Source organism: Eretmochelys imbricata, chromosome 1, assembly GCF_965152235.1.
Source record: "Eretmochelys imbricata isolate rEreImb1 chromosome 1, rEreImb1.hap1, whole genome shotgun sequence".
In the NCBI taxonomy this organism is placed as follows: domain Eukaryota; kingdom Metazoa; phylum Chordata; order Testudines; family Cheloniidae; genus Eretmochelys; species Eretmochelys imbricata.
The window spans coordinates 101,204,112-101,226,660 of NC_135572.1; the positions used below are offsets into that span (position 1 = coordinate 101,204,112).

The 22,549-nt window shown below is 40.2% G+C and overlaps 1 protein-coding gene across 2 annotated transcripts in view; it reads left to right on the forward strand.

The window, feature by feature from the left end:
- CLYBL (citramalyl-CoA lyase) overlaps positions 1-22,549 on the forward strand; it is a 230,756-nt gene that overhangs the window by 111,724 nt on the left and 96,483 nt on the right. For both annotated transcript variants that reach the window (XR_013345626.1, XM_077813002.1), the window contains exon 3: positions 13,117-13,306. Coding sequence is in view for 1 of the 2 variants with exons in the window: in XM_077813002.1 (XP_077669128.1) it covers positions 13,117-13,306 (190 nt within the window). In the remaining variant the exon portion in view is untranslated. The remainder of the gene's footprint in view (positions 1-13,116; positions 13,307-22,549) is intronic.

Below are 22,549 nucleotides of genomic sequence, written 5' to 3' on the forward strand. Positions count from 1 at the left end.
AAAGCCTGCTTGGCGGTGCTGACCAGAGTCCCCAGGGTTCCTTTTCGACCTGGTGTTCCGGTCGAAAACCAGTCACCTGGTCACCCTAGATTGAAGTTAAGGGAGAATTTTTTTTATTGCTTATCAAGATGCCTTTGGGACATTTTAAGAAAATGTTACACTGGACTTGAACATTATACTAAAAATAAGAGTGATATTTCTTTAATTAAAACAGTATGGATATTGCTTAATGAACGCTTTCTTATCTGAGTGCGTAGGCATTAAGGATTCAGGTTGTTGCATTTTATTAACTTGTAGGGATAGTTAAAGAGCTGGTTAAAACAGTGAGTCCGTATCAGGCTGCTATAAAATACTTATGCAGACATCTCATTGCTCTTATAAATCTGACTAGTTAAAAAATAAATACCAAGGCTTGTTTTGTGCCATTCTGAGCAATATTTCCATATAATTCTCTGCATTCAACCAGTTGCTGAACTAAGCGAAGCGCTGGTTCGAGCAAAGTGTTATTTGCAGGCCATTTTTCGTTCCAAACTTTTTATCCAGCTACATATTTTTAATGTTTCTGTCATCTTGAATGCAGACAGAGGTTATATATCACTTTGTGTAGATAGACTCATGTTGAACCAATCCAAATACTGCATTATCATTCTTTCAATCTATCAGGTTCAAACACTCATTACATTACATTTCAGAGTTATAAATGTATAAGCTATACTTCAGAAATTCAATATTTACTAATAACTTCTTTTCAAATATTCTTCAATATCTAATGATTTAGAATGTAAACTATCTTAAATGTGTTTAATGGAGTCTACAATAGTTCCGCAGCCTAAAACTCTTAACTAAGTAGAGTCAGGGTTCTGCTTTTCAGCTTATCGAAAATATCATGCAATATTTTTTCTCCACTTAGTGCTAAGTGTTTTTATTTCCTGTGAAAGACATTTTCCAACTACATTGCATGAGCATGCTTCTAACACTCAATTTTGCACCAGTCCGTGTATTTCACATCTATAATGACAGGTTTCAGAATAGCAGCCGTGTTAGTCTGTATTCGCAAACAGAAAAGGAGGACTTGTGGCACCTTAGAGACTAACCAATTTATTTGAGCATAAGCTTTCGTGAGCTACAGCTCACTTCATTGGATGCTCAAATAAATTGGTTAGTCTCTAAGGTGCCACAAGTCCTCCTTTTCTTTTCCCATCTATAATGTATACAGAACTTGAAAAAAAAGGCAGGTTGGCCTGGATACATTCCAAAACAGTTAGAAATTGAACTGTTTCAGAATTCAAAATGAGCCACAATTCTGCAGATATTGAAGCACATGCTTAACTTTAAGCATGTGAGTAGTCCCATTGAAATCAACACATATACTTAAGTGTTTACAGGATTGGAGCATAAATCCAGATAAAAGACTGTATTGTTTTTGCTTTTCTTGGTGCAAAAATAAGTAGGCTTTATTCATCCACATAACTAACCCATATGTCTAAGTAAGTATACAAGAATTATAGGGCCAAATCATGCCTTGACTAACAGTAGGATGACCGGTTGCTTATGCTCAAATAAATTGGTTAGTCTCTAAGGTGCCACAAGTACTCCTTTTCTTTTTAGTAGAATGACCAAAGTTGCAAGCCAAGGCAGAATGTGCCCTCCTATATATGAGTCTCAAGAGTATACAAGATTCCTCAAAATAGTTAACAAATTTGTTCCTTCTTATGCCTTCCACAATACTGGCGCCTTTGTATACATTTTGGCTTTTAGTCATGTTTTTGTTTCATTTAATAATTTATTTTTTCTGAAGATTCTCAACTTATTCAAAATAAATCTGTTTTGACCATAACTTGCAACATAAATTAAAGTTGCTATGTTTTAAGGTCTGCAACATTGTCCTTTTGTCTTGTACCATGTGTGTATGAATAACTAACCTGCATACATTTGCGGGGGGAAATAGTCACTTTCTGCCAGCATTGTGGTTTAGCAAGCTGGAATGGCACTTTATAGGTTCTGCTGAATGTGTTGCGGGTTCTGTTTGTTTGTTTTTTAATTCGTAAGTAGGTCCCTCCTAAACTCTATTGGAGGCTTTGGCTGCTTGAGACCCAGATTGTAATCACAGTAATTAGCACTGAATTTTCAAATCTTGATATTGACCTTGCCAATGTGTACACAGCTGGATCAATGGCAGGAATTGAAAGAGCTCTGTAACGTGTTATGGGGACTAGCTTTGATTAAACAGAGAAGTACAGTGTAGAAAAGAGAGGGAAAGTATAAATATATATACTCGTAGGTGTAAAAATATTGTTAACAGAATTTTTAAAGAGAAGTATCAGAAAACTGACCAGAGTAGAGAATTTAAATCCTTTTTTCACAATGAACTAATTGGGTTTTTTTTGATAGCAGATACACAAAGGAAATACCTCCTCAAAACTCACTACTTCTGCTGAGTCAACAAACATGAACCATTTTCAGGGGAAATGCAACCATTTATATCTCTGCATTTATTATAGATCAACATTCTATAAAGATAGAACTTTATAGTGGATCTTTCCGTGCATTCTGTGATTGTTCTGCCTTCTAAGATTCCAGGGTTCTTGGGGTAGGAAGTCATGTTGTTGTCTTTGTGTTGTAGGGCTTTGAGCACAATGTTGGTGTACAATAAATAACAACAATAGAATATATTCAAAATAATTCTTCTTTTATTGCTAAAAGTTTTTATATATTATTTTTTGAGGTAACTTGCATATAATCCTTTGATTGGTGGCTGTTGTCTTTAACTTTAAATAACAAAAAACATTTATAATTAAAAATGTTGTACCCTGTCACAAACTACTGAGATCAAACTGTATTATATCATGCAGCAATTTCTTCCAAGAAAATACTCTCTAATGTTTCATTATAATGGTATAGGTAAAATTACATGTAGAGTGACATTAATAAAATATGGAGAGAGGCAGACATATTGTATAAACAAACACTTTTAAAAGTTTAATTTTATATTGTATATGATGAGAAATGAAGCTCAAATATGCCAGTCAAGTAAGTAAATGATTATTCTAATTGCACCTTCCTTTATTTAATACGTCTCCGTGTGAATGTCAGTCTGTGACAGACAAATGCAGAGTTTTTGCATTGCAGTTCAGTGATTCTGGTTTCATTAAGTAGCAGTTAGCGTCCCAAGGAGCCTAAAACTTCAGTAATGCTAAAAGTGAAAGGAATGAACAGTTCAACTCAGTGATATTTTATTGGCATGGCAAGTTATTCAAAGATTGGCATAGCTATAAAGAGAGCGAATGCTCAGGTATACATCAGAAGTGTGATTTTTTTTTTTTAATTACCAGTAATTTATTTAGCAGTTTTAAACTGATAAGGGGGGAAAACTGGTCTTCAGTCCAAACTACTGAAGTATGGTGGAGCCCTGAATGTTCATGAACAACAGGGTCAATGTAGTTGAAAGAACATGATGGGGTAAATAAAAGGTCATTTTTTAGGTTTGGGGCTGGTGGGAGGAGTAGGTTTGGTTAACTATTTAACCTATGATACCCTTTTATCATTTTATGGTTCAGGGGTCTATTATTTTAAGCCTTTGTCAGTCAGCTTCTGGTTTGTGCTCAATCTTTTTTTCTTTCTCGGTAAGGTTCTGTTTTCTGTTTTACGTGATTTATGTTGGATTTATTGTGAGATAGAAAAAAGTTATAAGTAGCAACTAAAATCAAAATTCTGCACTAAAGTGACTTGCACTTAGCATTTGATTTTTATTAATTGTCCAATTTAAACACTAACCTGCCTTGTTTCCACACATTTCTACATGACAACTTTTTTTAACAGCAAGATTTTCCTTTCCTATTTTATTTACCTCTCTGGTTTTTTATATATACTGTGGTGTGCACTATCAGTTCTAGCAACTGCTTGCAGAAGTTTACTTGAAAGTCCCCTTTTCATTTCTCCTCACTACAGTTTTTTCAATGGGTAACTGCTCTACAGGGTGACTCCGTCCAAACCGTTTTTTTGAGATCCAGAGGTGCTTGCTATGAGGGTTAAATTTCTAAATTCACTAGGTAGCTGGGAGCTGGTTTTTCAGCCCACGGTGGTGTCTCCATCACTGTGCACACATCTCCTGTATAGGTTTCAGAGTAGCAGCCATGTTAGTCTCTATCCCCAAAAAGAAAAGGAGTACTTGTGGCACCTGAGAGACTAACAAATTTATTTGAATATAAGCTTTCATGAGCTAAAGCTCAATTCAAAGTGAGCTGTAGCTCATGAAAGCTTATGCTCAAATAAATTTGTTAGTCTCTAAGGTGCCACAAGTACTCCTTTTATTTTTATCTCGTGTATAGTTATTGGTTTGGTAGAAATGTTTAACGTTTATAGTTTAAACATCTTAAAGCTTAAGGATCAGCTGGGTCTGATTCTGATCTTGCTTACCGTGGTTTTACAACTGTATAACTCCAACTACTTAAGTGGAATTAATTTTAATTTACATCAGTGTGAGATCAAATCAGGCCTATTGATGTGTTAGAATCAAATCATGTATGTTTCAAAATATTTTTTTTCTTATAAGGAAAGATTACTTTTCCAAAGTTTTGAAACTGCAAAATCTAGTCTCTCTTAATTTTTCATAGCAAGTAGCTATTGGCTTACATTTTGAGGGAGGAAAAAGTGTATTCTTTATTTAAAAAAAAACAGCAAGGAAATGCCCTTATCTGTTTAAGAACAAAGGAAGAAATCAAAATGTAAAGCTGTGTGTTTCATATGTTGATAGCCCTTAGTTTTGATTTAAGCATAATTGGATCTCTATTAGTGGCATTTGTTAAGTAAAATACCTTAGGAAAGTTCTGAATGTATTTGGAAGTAAATATCACACATGTTGCCTTTTTAACTTAATAACTTTTTAAAAAAACTTACTCTGAATTTCCTTACATTAGGACAAATGTGGATTTTCAGAGGTCCTATATTCTGATTTTATAGCTTGTAAAGTGATCTTCTGTTTCCCATTAAAGAGAGCTTTTTTTTTTCTTTTGCATGTTCACTTTTAACAATTGCAGGAAATTTGTTTTTCTTTAAAACTTTACTCCTTTTCTTTCTCCTTTCCTTTTCTCTCTTCTTGATATTTTTATTTTCCTTTTATATGGAGAGTTGTAGATTTTGTCACTTCAAACGTTAACTGTTCCTCTTTTCTTTTGCTTTACAATACACACTAGGAGAGATTTATTTTTTGCATATTCCTCCCCTTCCTCTGTGAGATATTGTAGTGGACCAAATTTAAAACACTACAGTATTTAGAATCCCTGCAGTGCAATTTTAAGTATTTGGACCTGGAAAGTGCCCCAAGCAATAACTACCTGAATTGCTTTTAATTACACAATATAGCTGCATCATTTTACTTCAGATTCTTTTTGATTGATGCTGTAAGGCAATTGTAACCATGGATGATGGGATTAAGTGCCTCTTGAAGTGACTTTAGCTTCTTGTGGGAACAAAGGCAAAGAAGAGAACACTTAGCCCCTTTTTGAGCAAGCAACCTTTTTTCACTTGCTATATAAAGAAATACAATTAACAAACATTATCCCCAGAGGTAAATTGAAATGTACATGCAGACAAGAACGGCTCTTGACTGCAATTAGACATATATGATCTGAGGTATTCTGGCCATTCATTAGTGCTAATTGTTTGAGAAACAAGCCTGCAGAACAAATGATTAAAATGTTAGTACCATAACTGGGATTATTAGCATGTGTGATAAAATTCATGCTCTGCAGCTGTACCAATAAAACTCTTTGAAAAGTAGTTTTGATTAGACAAATACTTAGCTTGGCTCAGTTGTGAGCTGTTAGTGTTTGCACAAGGCACAACCGGTGTTTATAACAAACAATTTATATCTTCTTTTCCTAATTAGAAGGAATTACTATGCAAATTGCAGTGTTTTGTAATTTCATATCACTTTCCTTTGTTTGTGCCTTTGGTAGATTATTTGCCAGCTAGTTCCTGTAAATTAAACAAAGTAAAAATAGTAATAGAATATTTATTTGAGGGGAGGGGGTTCACATTTATTTTTATTCTGTATTTTTTTAAAAACAGAAAGGGGGAAAATGTAAGTGTTTGCTTCTTAGACTGCCTAGATTATACCAGATTTTTTTATCATGGGTCTCAGAACCTCTCTTAATTTGACCATCACGAATATATAGGATTGCATATAGCCAATAGAAAAGGAGTACTTTTTGCGAATACGGACTAACACGGCTGTTACTCTGAAACCTGTCATATAGCCAATGATCATGTCTCTAGGGGTTCAGAAACATGCATTGAGATTGCTGAATGTGACTCCTTTTTTGTGAATTATCTCATCCAGGCCTGTAGATATGCTCTTCCGAAACAGTATCCTAAACTTAGACCAGCATTGGTGCCCCGTCTTACAGAACTAGAGGTTTGCCATTTCAATCTGTCATTTGTTAGACACATTATAGCATAGCAGCCCTTCTGGAATTACTTTGGTCTAGAATAATAAACATGGGAAAGAACTGGAAACAGAGTACAGCCATGATCCTAAAAAGACTTATGCACATGCTTAACTTTATGTACTGTGAGTAGTGCCGTTGACTTTAATGAGACTACACACCATGCGTAAAGTTAACTATGTACGGAAGCTTGTGTGTGATCAGCACCTGGAAACATACTACAGTATGTTTCCGGGAGATTTTATATCATCTTTTAAACTCACTAATTTCAGTAAAAAGAAAAGGAGTACTTGTGGCACCTTAGAGACTAACAAATGTATTTGAGCATAAGCTTTTGTGAGCTACAGCTGCCACAAGTACTCCTTTTCTTTTTGCGAATTCAGACTAACACGGCTGCTACTCTGAAACTAATTTCAGTGACATTATACAGTGGAAAGTGCAGCATCTTTCAATAAACAGAAAAGATTTGTTTCCCTTGTTCAGAAGAATGAAATATTTTTGTTGAGGTGAAATTATGTAGAGTGAATATGGGTGCTTTTCACTTGGCCATTTTTTTTTTATTTAATATTTGGAGAAGAGATATGTATAGTGCTACAAATCTTAAGAAAACCTAGATACAATTCCAAGACCTCATTGAATACCAACATGCTGCAAAACTATATGATATGAATGAATACAGCATGCAGCAAAACAATTAAATGGCTAATACCTAATATTCTATTACTCATTTTTATATACTTAAAAGAAATAGCAGTTCATTAGCCAACCTCCTCTTGGAGTATGTTCATTTGTTTGGTTTAAGCTCAATCACACATAGTTTTACATAATTAAGAAAATATCTACCCATTCAAAGAGACACATGTGAAGCAATTTTCTTGGTGCTAACAATAGGACTCAGATTTTATTATGATAAATATTATTATTATTCACAGTTAAAGAGATTTATGTTAATTCAAAACACCAACAAAAATGGAGATAAGTGAGACTATGTTAATAGAACACCAAAATGTTAATATATGTAATGTTCTGGGTCTAACTCTTGCCATTGTCTCTTTTAAAGAAATCCATAGGTAGATCCCCTAATGAAGGGTGTCCGGTTATTCCTCAAAATTTCACCATCTTTTTAGGTAGCATAAAATGAATCTGTGATTACGCAGAAGAGGAATTTACTGGAGAGGAAAAATCCCAAACCTATGCACTGTACATCAGAAAGAATAGTGTGAAAATGCTTATTGTAGTCATGCCTAAATATATTTGTAACAAGCTCTTATTTTACATTTTGGCCATGTTATCTTTTTAAAAGAAAATAGGAAAAAGAATCTGTAATTATGCCTGTCAAGTGAGACCATTTTCCTGCAACAGCTTTTAAAAGAAAAAATGGATGATTTTGTTTTAGATTTACTAAGCCTAAACAACTTGACAAATTGACCGTATATCTGTAATAGTATGAGTTCTAAGAAACACATACAGAGCCAATGGGGTTCCAAGGTTGAGGAGTTTAAGGGAAATTTCCAGTGGTCCCTGGTTAATATTCTTCTCAGTCTTAAACCTATGAGCTGATGATATTTTAATGGATCAACTCCACTGCTTCTTTAGATTCAGATATTCCTTTAGTGGAGTCACACTGCTGAACTGTCTAAATGAAAGTTTACACTTGTAAGTGGTGACAGCTGACTCATGATTTCTAAATCTGGACTGAAGGTCATGACAGTTTTTCCTTTCAGAAGCTATATCATTGTGTGTTGGATTCAGAGAATCAGTGCTGAATAACAAACAGTGTCTGCAGATATAAAGGGAAGCTGGTTGGTCCTGTAGCTTTCAGTTTAATTACAGCTAGCAAGAAGTCTTATGTAACATGTTTTACAGGTGATACATCTCATCTTGGCGTGCTCTGGGATTATGGTTTTATTCACATCTATCAAATTACTCTAGGTTAGACAATTAGTAATAGACAGTCATCAAGGATGCTTCAGAGGCTACTTGTCTGTACTATTAGAGTTAGCTATTAAGAAACCGAGTTCTGGTAATAGATCGCCTTAAGTGATCACTCTGGTTACAGTGTGTATGGTAACACCCATTGTTTCATGTTCTATGTATATAAATCTCCCCATGTATTTTCCACTGAATGCATCTGATGAAGTGAGCTGTAGCGCACAAAAGCTTATACTCAAATAAATTTGATAGTCTCTAAGGTGCCACAAGTACTCCTTTTCTTTTTGTGAATACAGACTAATACAGCTGCTACTCTGAAACTTGACTTCTTTGTGTCTTTGAGAGCTACAGGTGGAAGCCATCAGAGAAAGAGAATAGAAACTAATTGCTTTGTCCCCTCATATATGTTTAGTGAAGGACTGCAGACTTCTTCACTGACCTCTGTGTCACACTGAAAAAGACTCTCTCCAATCTTCATTTAAAAGAAACGTCTCTTCCTCCTCCTCCTCCCCCCTCCTGAATATAGTGCACAAAAGTGGAATTAAATTAAATTAACTACCCCCAGCCACGCTAGTTGTCACAATTTCCATTATCATTAGCACTTCACCATAAGACAAGGAACATTAGCCGTTAAACAAAAAAATTGGCAGAGGGGTATGAATCTCAGTAGTACGTCGTGTAGGTCCCGAGTATCAAGATCCCCACTGCATGTGTCTTGAAGCAGTTACAGTCATAGATGAAGAAGATTTATTAATAAGGATAGTACTGGCACTTCTAATAAATAATGCATAATTTTTATTTATCAGCAAAACTGCCCTGTTGATTAGGCCCCATTTAGTATTACCAGTCAATAGAACAGCAGCAGTTTCTTCCATGCTACCAAAGCGGGTCCACCAAGGACACTTACATAACTGGCAAGGGAGGTCATAGTATAGTTGTAATTTTCAGGTTGGTCCATAGAGTTAAAACCCCAGCAGATCTTTCTTAACACTTTTTTTTATTAAATCTATTTTTAATTTTGAATATAACAACCTTGAGGTGAAGAAATCCATTCTTGACAGGGACTTAATTATTCATTGGAAGTATTGCATCTCTCTGCCATTGTCGTACTTGAAATTGATTGTATTCATTTTCAAGCATTTGGAAGGTTTGGTCATATATAATTTGAAGCAAACTGTTTCGGCACATTAGAGCTTTGGTGTGATCAGAAAGTAACAATATGGAAGATATTAGGTTAATGGAAATATAAAAGTATATGTTCAATGACATTCATGTGTAGATTATGTATTCTGCGTTAAATGTGGATGACTTCACGTTATTCTTACATGCTGTATATGTGTATGATAATCCATACTTGTGTGATGTGGCAGAAATGGCATGAAGTTAATTATGGAGGTCATCCCAAAGGAATGCCATTAAAACCTTTATTCCACATTATGTCATGTGTTCTGTACAGGCCACATATTTTACATGAAGAAAAGGAGTACTTATGGCACCTTAGTGACTGACAGCTCATGAAAGCTTATGCTCAAATAAATTTGTTAGTCTCTAAAGTACTCCTTTTCTTTTTGCGAATACAGACTAACATGGCTGCTACTCTGAAACCTGTCATATTTTACATGGTTTCTCAAACTTTTTCAAAGCATGGAGCACATCTTGCTAGAGGTCTAATATGTCTCCTGGAGGACTCCCTCTCATTCATCTTTCCTTCGCTTCACAATTGCCTAACATCATTGTGGAAACTACAGCAATTGCTTACGCAGAGGAGGAATACTTTTTATTCTGTCCTATTCAGGTTCTTATGCCATGCCCATCACTATGGTATCTGAGAATCATCTATTAGGTGACATGATTAGCAACTGTCACCTGTGGTTCTCTCTCTCTTTGTCTCACTCTATTTGAATTTTTCTTTTATTTCATAAATTTGTAGATTCCAAGGCCAGAAGTGGCCATTGTGATCATATACTCTACCTCCAGTATAACACAGGCCATAGAACTTCCCCAAAGTAATTCCAAGAGAATATATTTTAGAAAAACATCCAATCTTGATTTTTAAATTGACAGTAATGGAGAATCCACCATGATCCTTTGTAACAGTTCCAGTGGTTAATTACTCTCACTATTTTTTCATCAGATACAGAACAGAAATATTGATTGATGTATGTATGGAATGCCATGCAGGAAAACATTTAATATATTTTAGCTGTATTCAAATACAGCTTAACAGCTAGAAACAGGCAATGACTGGTGACATTTTTTCAGTGAGTCCTAGTAAGCATGAAGTTCCCCCTCCCCAAAATCTTATAACCAAAGCAAGACTAGAGAACTAATCTTCTTGCCTCATTATTCATAGTTTTTTCTTTAAAAGAAAGAGCGAAGTTCTTACTCACCGCCATTATAAATTATTTCATCTTAATAAAGCCATCATTTATAGAAGGCCAACAACACAAACCCAAATATTTTTTTCCTCAAGCTTGCAAATGCAAATCCCATTGTAGGTATAAGAAAGTCAGACGCCTGCCTGCCTGGTCACATGGGTAAAATTGAACACCTCAATCGTGCTCCATCTAATGAGAAAGATCCCAGCTCCAGAGATTTCCTCCTTCTAATAAAAACAGGCACATTTTATACAAGCAGTATATACACCCTTTCAAAAAAATAAAATCTGTTTGAAGCAGTGTTTAGACAAATACATGCACTAGCTCTTTGATAGAGAGAACTGGAATGTTTGTTCTGATGAGTGAAGCCCTGTTTACATAGCGTTGATACCATGTTTAAAAACTGTTTTTGTTAGCGTTGTTTTCCTGACCAGTATGGACATGTTTGGGGCTTTTTTGTCTGAGACGATTTTATTAAACTATGTTCTAGAACAATCACTCATCTAGTCATGTTTTGGCTAATATAGTTGCAAGAAACACAAAACTCGGGTCCACGATGGTCAGGAATTCTTGTTACACCACTTGCAGAGTGGCCAGCTGCTATTTATATTTATATTACATAATATATACTTTTTTGCTTTCAGTCTCTCTAAAATTTATGTTTAAAGAGATAGTTGTGTGCTTATAGTTTAAGGTTTTTTTATTATAGGTGACTGGCAGCATGTCCAGTCATTAAGGTTGTCTAAAACTTTCCAGCATAAATCCCAGTTTTCACCGAACTGTTGAGGCTGATTTTGTTTTTCCCATGCAGATGTCCTCCTCAGGTTAATTAATTTGGAAAGTTTTAGCTAAAATGGTTCAGCTATTTCCGAGAACAATGTTAAGGGGAAAATGTGTTTTGCCCATGTTAAAAAATGTGTGACTATCACTTTTTCACATTGCCACCCTTTCTTTTGTGGTGCTGCTGACACAGCACTACCTTCAGAGCTCGGCACCCAGCCAGCAGCCACTGCTCTCCGCTCAGCTGGATGGTAGTATATGTATTTGCGGGGGTGGGTGTAAACCAGGGGTCTCAAACACATGGCCCGCAGGCCACATGCGGCCTGCAGGGTTATTTCCTGCAGCCCACCAAGCTCCCTGTGCCCCCCCCGCACATGCACTCCCGGAGTTATTTTCTGCTGTCCGCCAAGCTCCCCTCCCGCCAGCGCATCACGTCCCTGCTCCTCTGCCTACCTCCAGGCGCTTAGCACTTTCCAAGAGGGAAGTGGGAGGAGCGGGGAGCCGTGTCCTCAGGGGAGGAGGCGGAGAAGAGGCAGGGATTTGGGGAAGGAGTTGGAATAGGGGCAGGGAGGGGGCGGGGTTGGGGTGGGAAGAGGCAGGGAAGGGGTGGGGCCTCATGGAAGCAGTGGGGGTGGGGCCAGGGCAGAGGGTGTCAGTGATGCGGCCCTCGGGCCAATGTACTAGTCCTCATGTGGCCCTCCTGGTGATTTGAGTTTGAGATCCCTGGCGTAAATGATTACAGACACAAAGAAGTGGGGCCCGATCAAAGAAGCTTGAGAACCGTCACGCTAGTGTCATAGATGTTCCTTGTGGTGTCCCCGTGAAAATCCACTCGAGTTTGCCAAGTCTTAAGCCTTTGAAAATTGCAGCTTGCACACACTCAGTAGATGTTTGTTGGAGGCTAGCAGCGTTGTACTCTGAAGATTCCATCTGCAGTGTGTGACCATGCTCCCACAGATCTTATGTGCTAACTGGACTGAGCATGCTCCATCCTGAGCTGCAGTGGCTGAGCAGGGCTTTTCCTGCATTTCCATCAGGGGCCACAACTGGGAGTAGAGAGACTATCTCCATTATTTATTGATTTGATTTGATTACCGTTGTGCTCTCACTGCTCCCACTGCTGGCACCCAGGCAATATGGAGGAGAAGGAGGAATCAGCCTGATTTGTTGGAATAGGGGCAGACTCAAGGGTGCATTCTGTGGGGCATAGGAATGTGGAGAACCGGGACAGACTAAGAGTGGGAAGCAGAGGGAGACAGGAATAGAAGAAGACAGTCTGGGTGCGGACTCACTAAAGGATGGAGCAAAGCTGGCAGGCTGGAGTAACCTTAACTCTGGCATTTCCTAACTTTTGAGTGTTGGACTTTGCAGCCTTAATGTTCTTTCAATGTAGTTTTTTTTTTAATCTATTTCATTGAAAGATAGATTTCTTGTGACACAGATTCTGGTTTCAATAGTTGAGAGGTTCCTCAGTAGGAATGTCCTCTTTTAAAAAAAATAAACAAAAAAAACCAAACCCCACATTAAAATATTTTTAAAAATTATAATCAGGAATGTAACTTCAATTCCCTTTTTTACAGGACAAGCTCCTCACTGTCAGCTGGTGTTCCTAAACTTGATTATCACTCCAAGTCTTCTCACAAGTATGTACCTAGGAGAGCTGTGCTATATGTACCTGCAGACGATGAAAGGAAGATACAAAAAATTGCATCTCTAAATGTAGATTGTGCTGTATTGGACTGTGAAGATGGTGTGGCTCTGAACAGAAAGGTAATTAATAAATTATTTGTTGAGTGCCATGCAGTCAATGCTGTACAGAACACATACAGGAAGACACCATCCCGGCTCTGGGGACTTTACGTGCTGGAGACAGACAGTGGTTAAGACACACAAAGCACTTAATGACCATGAGAGAGATTCCTCAGACAGTAGTGACGTTTGCATTTATTAGGTGGCAAGCTGACATTGATGAGCTTTATGCAGGCTTTGAGAAAACCTGCTTGCTTACAGGGCAAGTGGGAATTTTTGGACAAGCATGTGAGCAGCAGCTGCTGAAGATATAAGGAGCTAGGAATAAGTCCTGGCCATGGAAAAGTGGAAGATATGAGGTTTTCTGTAGAAAAGGAGGAAGCAGGACAGAAGGAAAGGTGCAAAAAGGAAGGAGGCAGGTCAGAACCACTAACTATTTTGTTGCGGTAAAGGTTTTACAGATTGTGAGGAGCACATATAGCAAATATGTTATGGGCTTGAGGTTAGAAGGTATTACTTCTTGGGCTTGGGTAAATTTTTCAAGCCTTGGCTCCATGGAAGAGGTGTAGTTTGAGGGAGGTATTTGAAAGAGGAAGAAGGTAGATGGTTGGTGCACCAGCGCCCGGAGGACATTCTAGACATATGAAGGCATCAAGATGAGTGTTGGAGAAGGATACAAAGGAAGTAGTAATGTGATTACCGAAGTTCACTTTATGTCAGTGTGTGGTAGTGTTTTAAGAGTTCCTCCTTGAAAGCAAAGGTTGAATTTTAATATTATTTATGTCTCAGTGTGTCTGTAAGAGCTGACATAAATTCACATACATTTTTGTCGGCAACTTTTGTAAGGATCTCAATTTTGTCATTTCCCTTTTAAAAAAAAAAAATAAAATCTTCCGTACCTTGAACAAAGTACATCATTAACTGCCTCAAAATGAGGCGTATGTTAGGACTGGAACATTTAACTCCAACAGTACTATCTTCATATTCCTCGGTTCCCTACATCATTTTCACACATTCCACATTACAGCATGTCTCCATTTAGAGTTTCTGGTTCTGGGCATGTTGTCTTGGAGCAGGGAGAACAGTCTTGATTTCCCATATGATTTCAGAACCTCTGTCCTGCAAGTTCATCCTTTCCAACCAAGACTCAGAATAACTCTTATATATTCTACTTAACCTTTAAGATGTTACAGGTCTCTCAGAAACCCTTGAGCATAATGGCTTTCTCGTGTTGTTAGAAGTCTAGTACTGAAACTTGAAATTAGTATTGCTAAGTGCGCCAGTGCATCAATATACAGTACTTGAGAGATTCTTGCCAACCAGTGGAATTGCATATGAAAGTCTCACCTGGGAGAGATTATGAATCAATCTTTAGTAGCAGACTTAGATTGTTTATTTCATATTTGGGAGACATCAAAATAGACATAATCATGTTAAACGATCAGTTTTATGTGCGCTTTGACTATGAAATTCTGGCCCCATTGAAATCAGTGGGATTATTGCCATTAACTTTTTTGGAGGCCAAGATTTCACACTTAACCTTTATCAGTTATGTAGAATTGATGGAAAATTCTGTAAGAAAAATTTAACAGCACAGATGATTTTGTAGCAAAATATAGTTCAAGGGAATCTGAAGATTTGGGTTCTCTGTCCAGCTTTGCCACAGACATCCTGTATGACCTTGACCCTCAGTGTCCCTAGTTGTGAAACTGGGAGTATAATACTTTCTTGTTATTTTCATTAATGTTTGTGAAGCATTTTGAGATCTTTTGATGAAAGATAGTATAGAGTATGCATTGTCAGTATAATATTCAGTGGCACACTGAAAACTGAACCTTTATGGGTAGCATAAAATCAATTGAAAAACAACAGAGCTCAATTTTATATTGAATTTACTATTGAAATAAATAATACAAAAATTCATGTACTGATTTTATTATTCATTCTCATACTTAATACAGTAAAAAACCTCCGTGTTTGAATTTTATTGCAGCTGAATATCAGTGTTTTGCAGAAAGCAAGGAGCTTAGAGCTTAGCTTTAGTAGCTGGGTGCTGTTTGCTACATACTGCTTAGGCCAAGCTTATATGAGCTTGACCCTCATCTTGTCAAAGCAATTTTACAATATATATGGTGTGTCATGGAGTCGCAGTCTGCCTGGAGTGAATCCGTTAGTGTGCTGGGGCCCAAGGACCCACACGGTTCCACACAGCAGGCCTCTGGCCTTCAAGACTCCAAAACTGAGCCAGTTTTGTGTACCCTGTGTTTCCTGTCTCTCTCTATGGCTCCCTGCAGCAAATTCAGCCATGCTAAACTCCTGCAGGAGGTTTGCACTGTGCCCCTCAGCGTGCTCTCAGTGAGCATTCACAGTGACACAGGCTGCCTTTCTAAAACAAGGTACCATTTATTAGTCACCTGGCATACAGAATCTTACAGTCCTTAAGTTAACACAGAGATGCAGAAGTTAAGCTGAAGTCTACCCTGGTCAAACCAGTGCCCTGATGGGCTAGCCTGGTGGGCTAGCCAAGCTGTGTTGGGCTCCATCTCTGGTGCTCGCGCGCGCGCTCTCTCTCTCTCTCTCTCTCTCTCTCTCTCTCCCCAGTTCAGGTTCCTAAGTCCCTCCAAAAAACCCCTCCTTCCAGTTGCCTGATACCTTGTTCTGGCATTTCCTAACTTTTGAGTGTTTGACGTTGTAACCTATATAAAGTTATTTTAAAGTAGTTTTTTTTGTACATAATTAACAAACATATTAAACAGTATCAGCCCTGGTATAGAACCTCATATCATGCAATTGCTAAAGTTTTGTCATTATTAAAAATGACCATTCATTCTTAATGTTTCTTTCTGTCTCTTAGCCAAATTCTGCTCCATGACACTACAGTGCTTCTTAGTTCTGGTTATTTATTTGCTAAAGAAACTAACTACTTGTAAAGATCTTTGTCAAAGCCTTTGAAAATTCAAATAAAAGTATGTCAACCAGTTCTTCTTTATCTTAGTGTCTTATAATTATTATTTAAACCAATTTCCCAGGTATACAAGTCTTACTGCCCAATAATGCCCCAGCTCAATCCCTATGCATTTTTTTAAATATAAGTGCAACATTTGCTACTCTCCAATCCATCAGTATATTAGCTGATTTTAATGACGTTGTGGATTTTTGTTAGCTGCTCAGCTACCTCGTTCTCAAGTTCCTTCAGAACTCTTGAGTGTATGCCAACTAGGCCTAGTGACTTGTTGCTTTTCTATTTATCAATATGTTCCCCAATCTCTGGCAGTACCTTATCTGAATATTTTAACCTCTACTGCAGTTGGTTATTCTGCTTCCTGAGTCTGGGGCTCTCTCTACACTACTTTGGTAAGTCGACCTAAGCTACGCAACTGCAGCTACGTAGGGTATGTCTAATTAGGTCAATTTTATAGAAGTCGATTTTTAGAAATGGATTTTATACAGTTGATTGTGTATGTCCACACTAAGCACATTAAGTTGGCAGAGTGCGTCCTGACTACAGTGGCTAGTGTCGACTTACAGAGCGGTGCACTGTCGGTAGCTATCCCACAGTTCCCGCAATCTCTGCCACCCATTGGAATTCTGGGTTAAGCTCCCAGTGTCTGATGGGGCAAAAACATTGTCGTGGGTGGTTTTGAGTACATGTTGTCAGTCACCCTTCCCCTCGTGAAAGCAATGGCAGACAATCGTTTTGCGCCTTTTTTCCGTGCAGACGCCATACCACGGCAATCATGGAGCCCACTCAGGTCAGCTCACCATCACTGCTGCTGTTGTGTCCTGGGTGCTGCTGTCAGCAGATGGTGCAGTACGACTGCTAACCGTCATCATCCACTGCTTCCGCTGCAACTCTGTTGTCCTGGTGCCATGAATCCATGTAGCAGGTTCTCTTGTCGTTCTGTATAAATATCTATTCTCATAGCATCCGTCGTCATCCACCGCTTCCGCTGCAACTCTGCTCTCCTGCAGATACCATACCACAGCAAGCATGGAGCCCACTCAGCTCACCGCTGCTGTTGTGAGCATTGTGGACACCTTGCCCATTATCCTGGAGTATATGCAGAACCGGGCTAAGAGACGCCAGCACAAGGATGATTTTGATGAGGACATGGACACAGACTTCATGTGGCTTGGGCTGTGACAATTGGGACATTATCATGGCAGTGGGGCTGGTTGATACAGTGGAATGCCAATTATGGGCCCGGCAAACAAGCACAGACTGGTGGGACTGCATAGTGTTGCAGGTATGAGATGATTCACAGTGGCTGCAAAACTTTTGCATACATAAGGCTACTTTCCTGGAACTCTGTGAGTTGCTTTTCCGTGCCCTGAAGCATAGGAATACCAAGATGAGAGCTGCCCTGACAGATGGGAAGCGAGTGGCGATAGCTCTGTGGAAGCTTGCAACTCCAGACATCTACCGGTCAGTCGGAAATCAATTTGGAGTGGGCAAATCTGCTGTGGGTGCTGCTGTGATCCGAGTAGCCAATGCAATCATTGACGTTCTGTTATCAAGGGTAGTGACTCTGGAAAATGTGCAGGTCATAGTGGATGGCTTTGCTGCAATGGGATTCCCTAACTGTGGAATCCCATTGCAGCAATGGAACGCATATCCCTATCTTGGGAGCGGACCACCTTGTTAGCCAGTACGTTAACTGCAAGGGATACTTCTCAATGGTGCTGCAAGCACCGGTGGATCACAAGGGACGTTTCACCGACATCAAAGTGGGATGGCTGGGAAAGGTGCATGACACTCACATCTTTAGGAACTCCGGGCTGTTCGAGCAGCTGTAAGAAGGGACTTACTTCCCAGACCAGAAAATTACCGTTGGGGATGTTGAAATGCCAATAGTTATCCTTGGGGACCCAGCCTACCCCTTGCTCCCATGGCTCATGAAGTCGTACACAGGCAGCCTGGACAGTAGTAAGGAGCAGTTCAACTATAGGCTGAGCAAGTGCAGAATGGTGGTAGAATGTGCCTTTGGATGTTTAAAAGCTCGCTGGTGCTGTTTGCTAACTAGGTCAGACCTCAGCGCAACCAGCATTCCCACTGTTATTGCTGCTTGCTGTGTGCTCCAAAATATCTGTGAGAATAAGGGGGAGATGTTTATGGTGGGGTGGGAGGTTGAAGCAAATCGCCTGGCTTCCAATTTTGAGCAGCCAGACACCAGGGTGATTAGAAGACCACAGCAAGGTGCGCTGTGCATCAGAGAGGCTTTGAAAACTAGTTGCATAACTGGCCAGGCTTCGGTGTGACAGTTGTGTGTATTTCTCCTTGATGCAAACCCGCCCCCTTTGTTGATTTTAATTCCCTGTAAGCCAATCACCCTCTCCGCTTTGAAATAAAGTAACTATTGTTTTGAAACCATGCATTCTTTCTTTCTTAATTAAAAAAAAAAGGGGGGGGAGATAACTGACAAGATAGCCCGGGTGGGGTGGGGTGGGGTGGGGTGGGGTGGAGGAGAAGAGAAGGACAAGGCCACATTGCATATTGTAGCCACACTACAAACCAAACTGTTTGAATGACAGCCTTCTGTTGCTTGGGCCATCCTCTGGAGTGGAGTGGCTGGGTGCCTGGAGCCTCCAGTTTTTTCACATCCTTCGTCTAGTTTTGGGCCCCACACTACAAGAAGGATGTGAAAAAATTGGAAAGCATGCAGCAGAGGGCAACAAAAATGACTGGTGGACTGGAACACATGACTTATGAGGAGAGGCTGAGGGAACTGGGATTGTTTAGTCTGCGGTAGAGAAGAATGAGGGGGGATTTGATAGCTGCTTTCAATTACCTGAAAGGGGGTTCCAAAGAGGATGGATCTAGACTGTTCTCAGTGGTAGCTGATGACAGAACAAGGAGTAATGGTCTCAAGTTGCAGTGGGGGAGGTTTAGGTTGGATATTAGGAAAAACTTTTTCACTAGGAGGGTGGTGAAGCACTGGAATGGGTTACTAGGGAGGTGGTGAAATCTCTTTCCTTTGAGGTTTTTAAGGTCAGGCTTGACAAAGTTTTGGCTGGGATGATTTAGTTGGGGATTGGTCCTGCTTTGAGCAGGGGTTGGACTCAATGCCCTCTTGAGGTCCCTTCCAACCCTGATATTCTATGATTTCCGCCCACCCTCCCGCTTGTTCTTGGGCATCTGAGTGAGGAGGATATGGAACTTGGGGGGGGAGATCAGCTGGTTGTACAATGGATGCAGTGGGGGATTGTGCTCTTGTTGGTTTTCCTGCAGCTGCACCAGACGCTTCATCTTGTCCGTTTGCTCCCCCATTAGCTTTAGCATTGCCTCCTGCCTCTGCTCTTCGTGTTCCTACCTCTGCTCTTTGCGCTCACTTAATGCTTTCCTAGCCTCTAACACTGATGGCCTCCATGCATTCAGCTTTGCCCTATCAGTGCGGGAGGACTGCATGAGCTTGGAAAACATGTCACTGCAAGTGTGTTTTTTTTCGCCTTCTAATCTGTGATAACCTCAGGGACGGAGATGATAGGGGGAGCCTAGAAACATTTGCACCTGGGGGGAGATAAAAAGGGAGAGTAACATTTAAGATGATAAAAAGAAAAGGAGTACTTGTGGCACCTTAGAGACTAACCAATTTATTTGAGCATAAGCTTTCGTGAGCTACAGCTCACTTCATCGGATGCATACTGTGGAAAGTGTAGAAGATCTTTTTATACACATAAAGCATGAAAAAATACCTCCCCCCACCCCACTATCCTGCTGGTAATAGCTTATCCAAAGTGATCGCTCTCCTTACAATGACAGGTTTCAGAGTAACAGCCGTGTTAGTCTGTATTCGCAAAAAGAAAAGGAGTACTTGTGGCACCTTAGAGGCTAACCAATTTATTTGAGCATAAGCTTTCGTGTGCCACAAGTACTCCTTTTCTTTCTCCTTACAATGTGTATCATAATCAAGTTGGGCCATTTCCAGCACAAATCCAGGTTTTCTCACCCCCCCCACCCCCACACAAACCCACTCTCCTGCTGGTAATAGCTTATCTAAAGTGACCACTCTCCTTACAATGTGTATGATAATCAAGGTGGGCCATTTCCAAACGTCTGAGGGGGGAGGGTGGGGGTAGGAAAAAACAAGGGGAAATAGGTTACCTTGCATAATGACTTAGCCACTCCCAGTCTCTATTCAAGCCTAAGTTAATTGTATCCAATTTGCAAATGAATTCCAATTCAACAGTTTCTCGCTGGAGTCTGGATTTGAAGTTTTTTTGTTGTAATATCGCAACTTTCATGTCTGTAATCGCGTGACCAGAGAGATTGAAGTGTTCTCTGACTGGTTTATGAACGTTATAATTCTTGACATCTGATTTGTGTCCATTTATTCTTAAGATGATACATTTCTGAGAACAAAAGGGAGAATCTTTCACAGTGAATCAAGCAATTCACAGCAGGCAGCACATGTGCTTTAGGTACAAGGTCGCATTTTGCCTTTTATGTTGAGCGCCTGCCCCTATAGTGACACATCACACGTGGCTGGGCAACGGAATTCGGTTTCCATGCAGCCACGGTAAGGCAAAGGGTCTGTGGGATTGGCTTCTTACACATAACATGTGGGAATGGTTTCAAACTGCAGCGCCATCCTTTCCCATAGCAAGCAATGCTGGTTGGGTTTCACATTTAAAAGAAGGGGCTGCAGTTTTCGGGTGGATGTGCAGCACACACCTCCCCCCACCCCACCACATGGCTATTCTCTGGGATGATCCCTTTTAGCCAAGTGCAAACAGCCCAGCATGAACGGTGTCCTTTTACTGTTCCCTTACAAAAATTCCCCTATTTCAACCAAGTGACCATGAATGATATCACTCTCCTGAGGCTAGCACAGAAAGATGTAGACCAAATGTTGCTTGAATGCGACCAAAACCCAGGAACATTCGCTGCCATGCTTTGTGCTGCAATGATTCCAGAATACTTTCAGAGTACCTCCAGGAAATCTTCAAGGAGATGTCCCTGGAGGATTCCCGCTCCATCCCCAGACATGTGAACAGACTTTTCCAGTAGCTGTACTGTCCGCGAATGTATCCCAATTCCTCAGGGCAAATCAAACAAACACTGTTGCTTTTAAACCTTGTACTGTAGTTACAAATGTGCACTCACCGGAGGTGTCTTCTGCAGCTTCAGGGTTGGGGATCCCGCCTTTGGAGGGCATTGGCTCCAGGGTGATGAAAAGGTCGTGGCTGCTGGGGAGAATGGATTCACCGCTTGCCTGCTGCACATCCTCCTCCCTGTTGTGTGAGAATCCTCCCTTGCAGGTGTCCACGGACAGTGGTGGGGTAGTGGAAGGGTCCTCTCCTAGAATGGCATGCAGCTGATCATAGAAGTGGCATGTATGGGCTCTGACCTGGGGTGACCGTTTGCCTCCTTTGTCTTTTGGGAGGCTTGCCTCAGCTCCTTAACTTCCATGCGGCACTGCTGTGTCCCCCTGTTGTAGCCTCTCTCCAACATACCCTGTGATATTTTGGCAAATATATTTGCATTTCTTCTTTTGATCAGAGTTCTGCCTGCACAGATGCTTCTCCCCATACAGCAATTGGATCCAGTGTCTCCCTTTCAGTCCATGCTGGAGGTCGTTTGCGATTCTGGGGGGACTGCATGGTCACCTGTACTGCTGAGTTTGCCATGCTGACCAACAGGAAATGAAATTCAAAAGTTCCCGGGGCTTTTCCTGTGTACCTGGCTAGTGCATCGGAGTTCAAAGCGCTGTCCAGAGCAGTCACAATGGAGCACTCTGGGATAGCTCCCGAAGGCCACTACCATCTATTTGTGTCCGCACTACCCCAAATTCGACCTAGCAAGGTCAATTTTAGCGCTACTCCCCTCGCTGGGGAGAAGTACAGAACTCGATTTTAAGAGCCCTTTAAGTCGACAGAATGGGGTTGGTTGTGTGGGCGCTTTCATTTTTAAATCGACCTAGTGCGGCTAAATTCAACCTAACCCCGTAGTGTAGACCAGGCCATAAATAACGTAGCTGGAGCCGACGTAGCTTAGGTCGACTTACCGCGGAGTCCACGCTACTTTGGGTCAACAGGGGACACTCTCCCGTCAACTGACCTTACTCTTCTCATTCGGGGTAGAGTAACGGGGTCGACTGGAAAGCGATTTGCAGTGAATTTGGCGGGTCTTCACTAGACCCGTCAAATCAACACTTGCGCATTGATCTCCGGAGCGTCAATCCATGGGGTAGTGTAGGCATAGCCTGAGTCTATTCTCCTACAATGGTATAAACATAAACTTTGAATTAGTTGAGTTTGTAAACA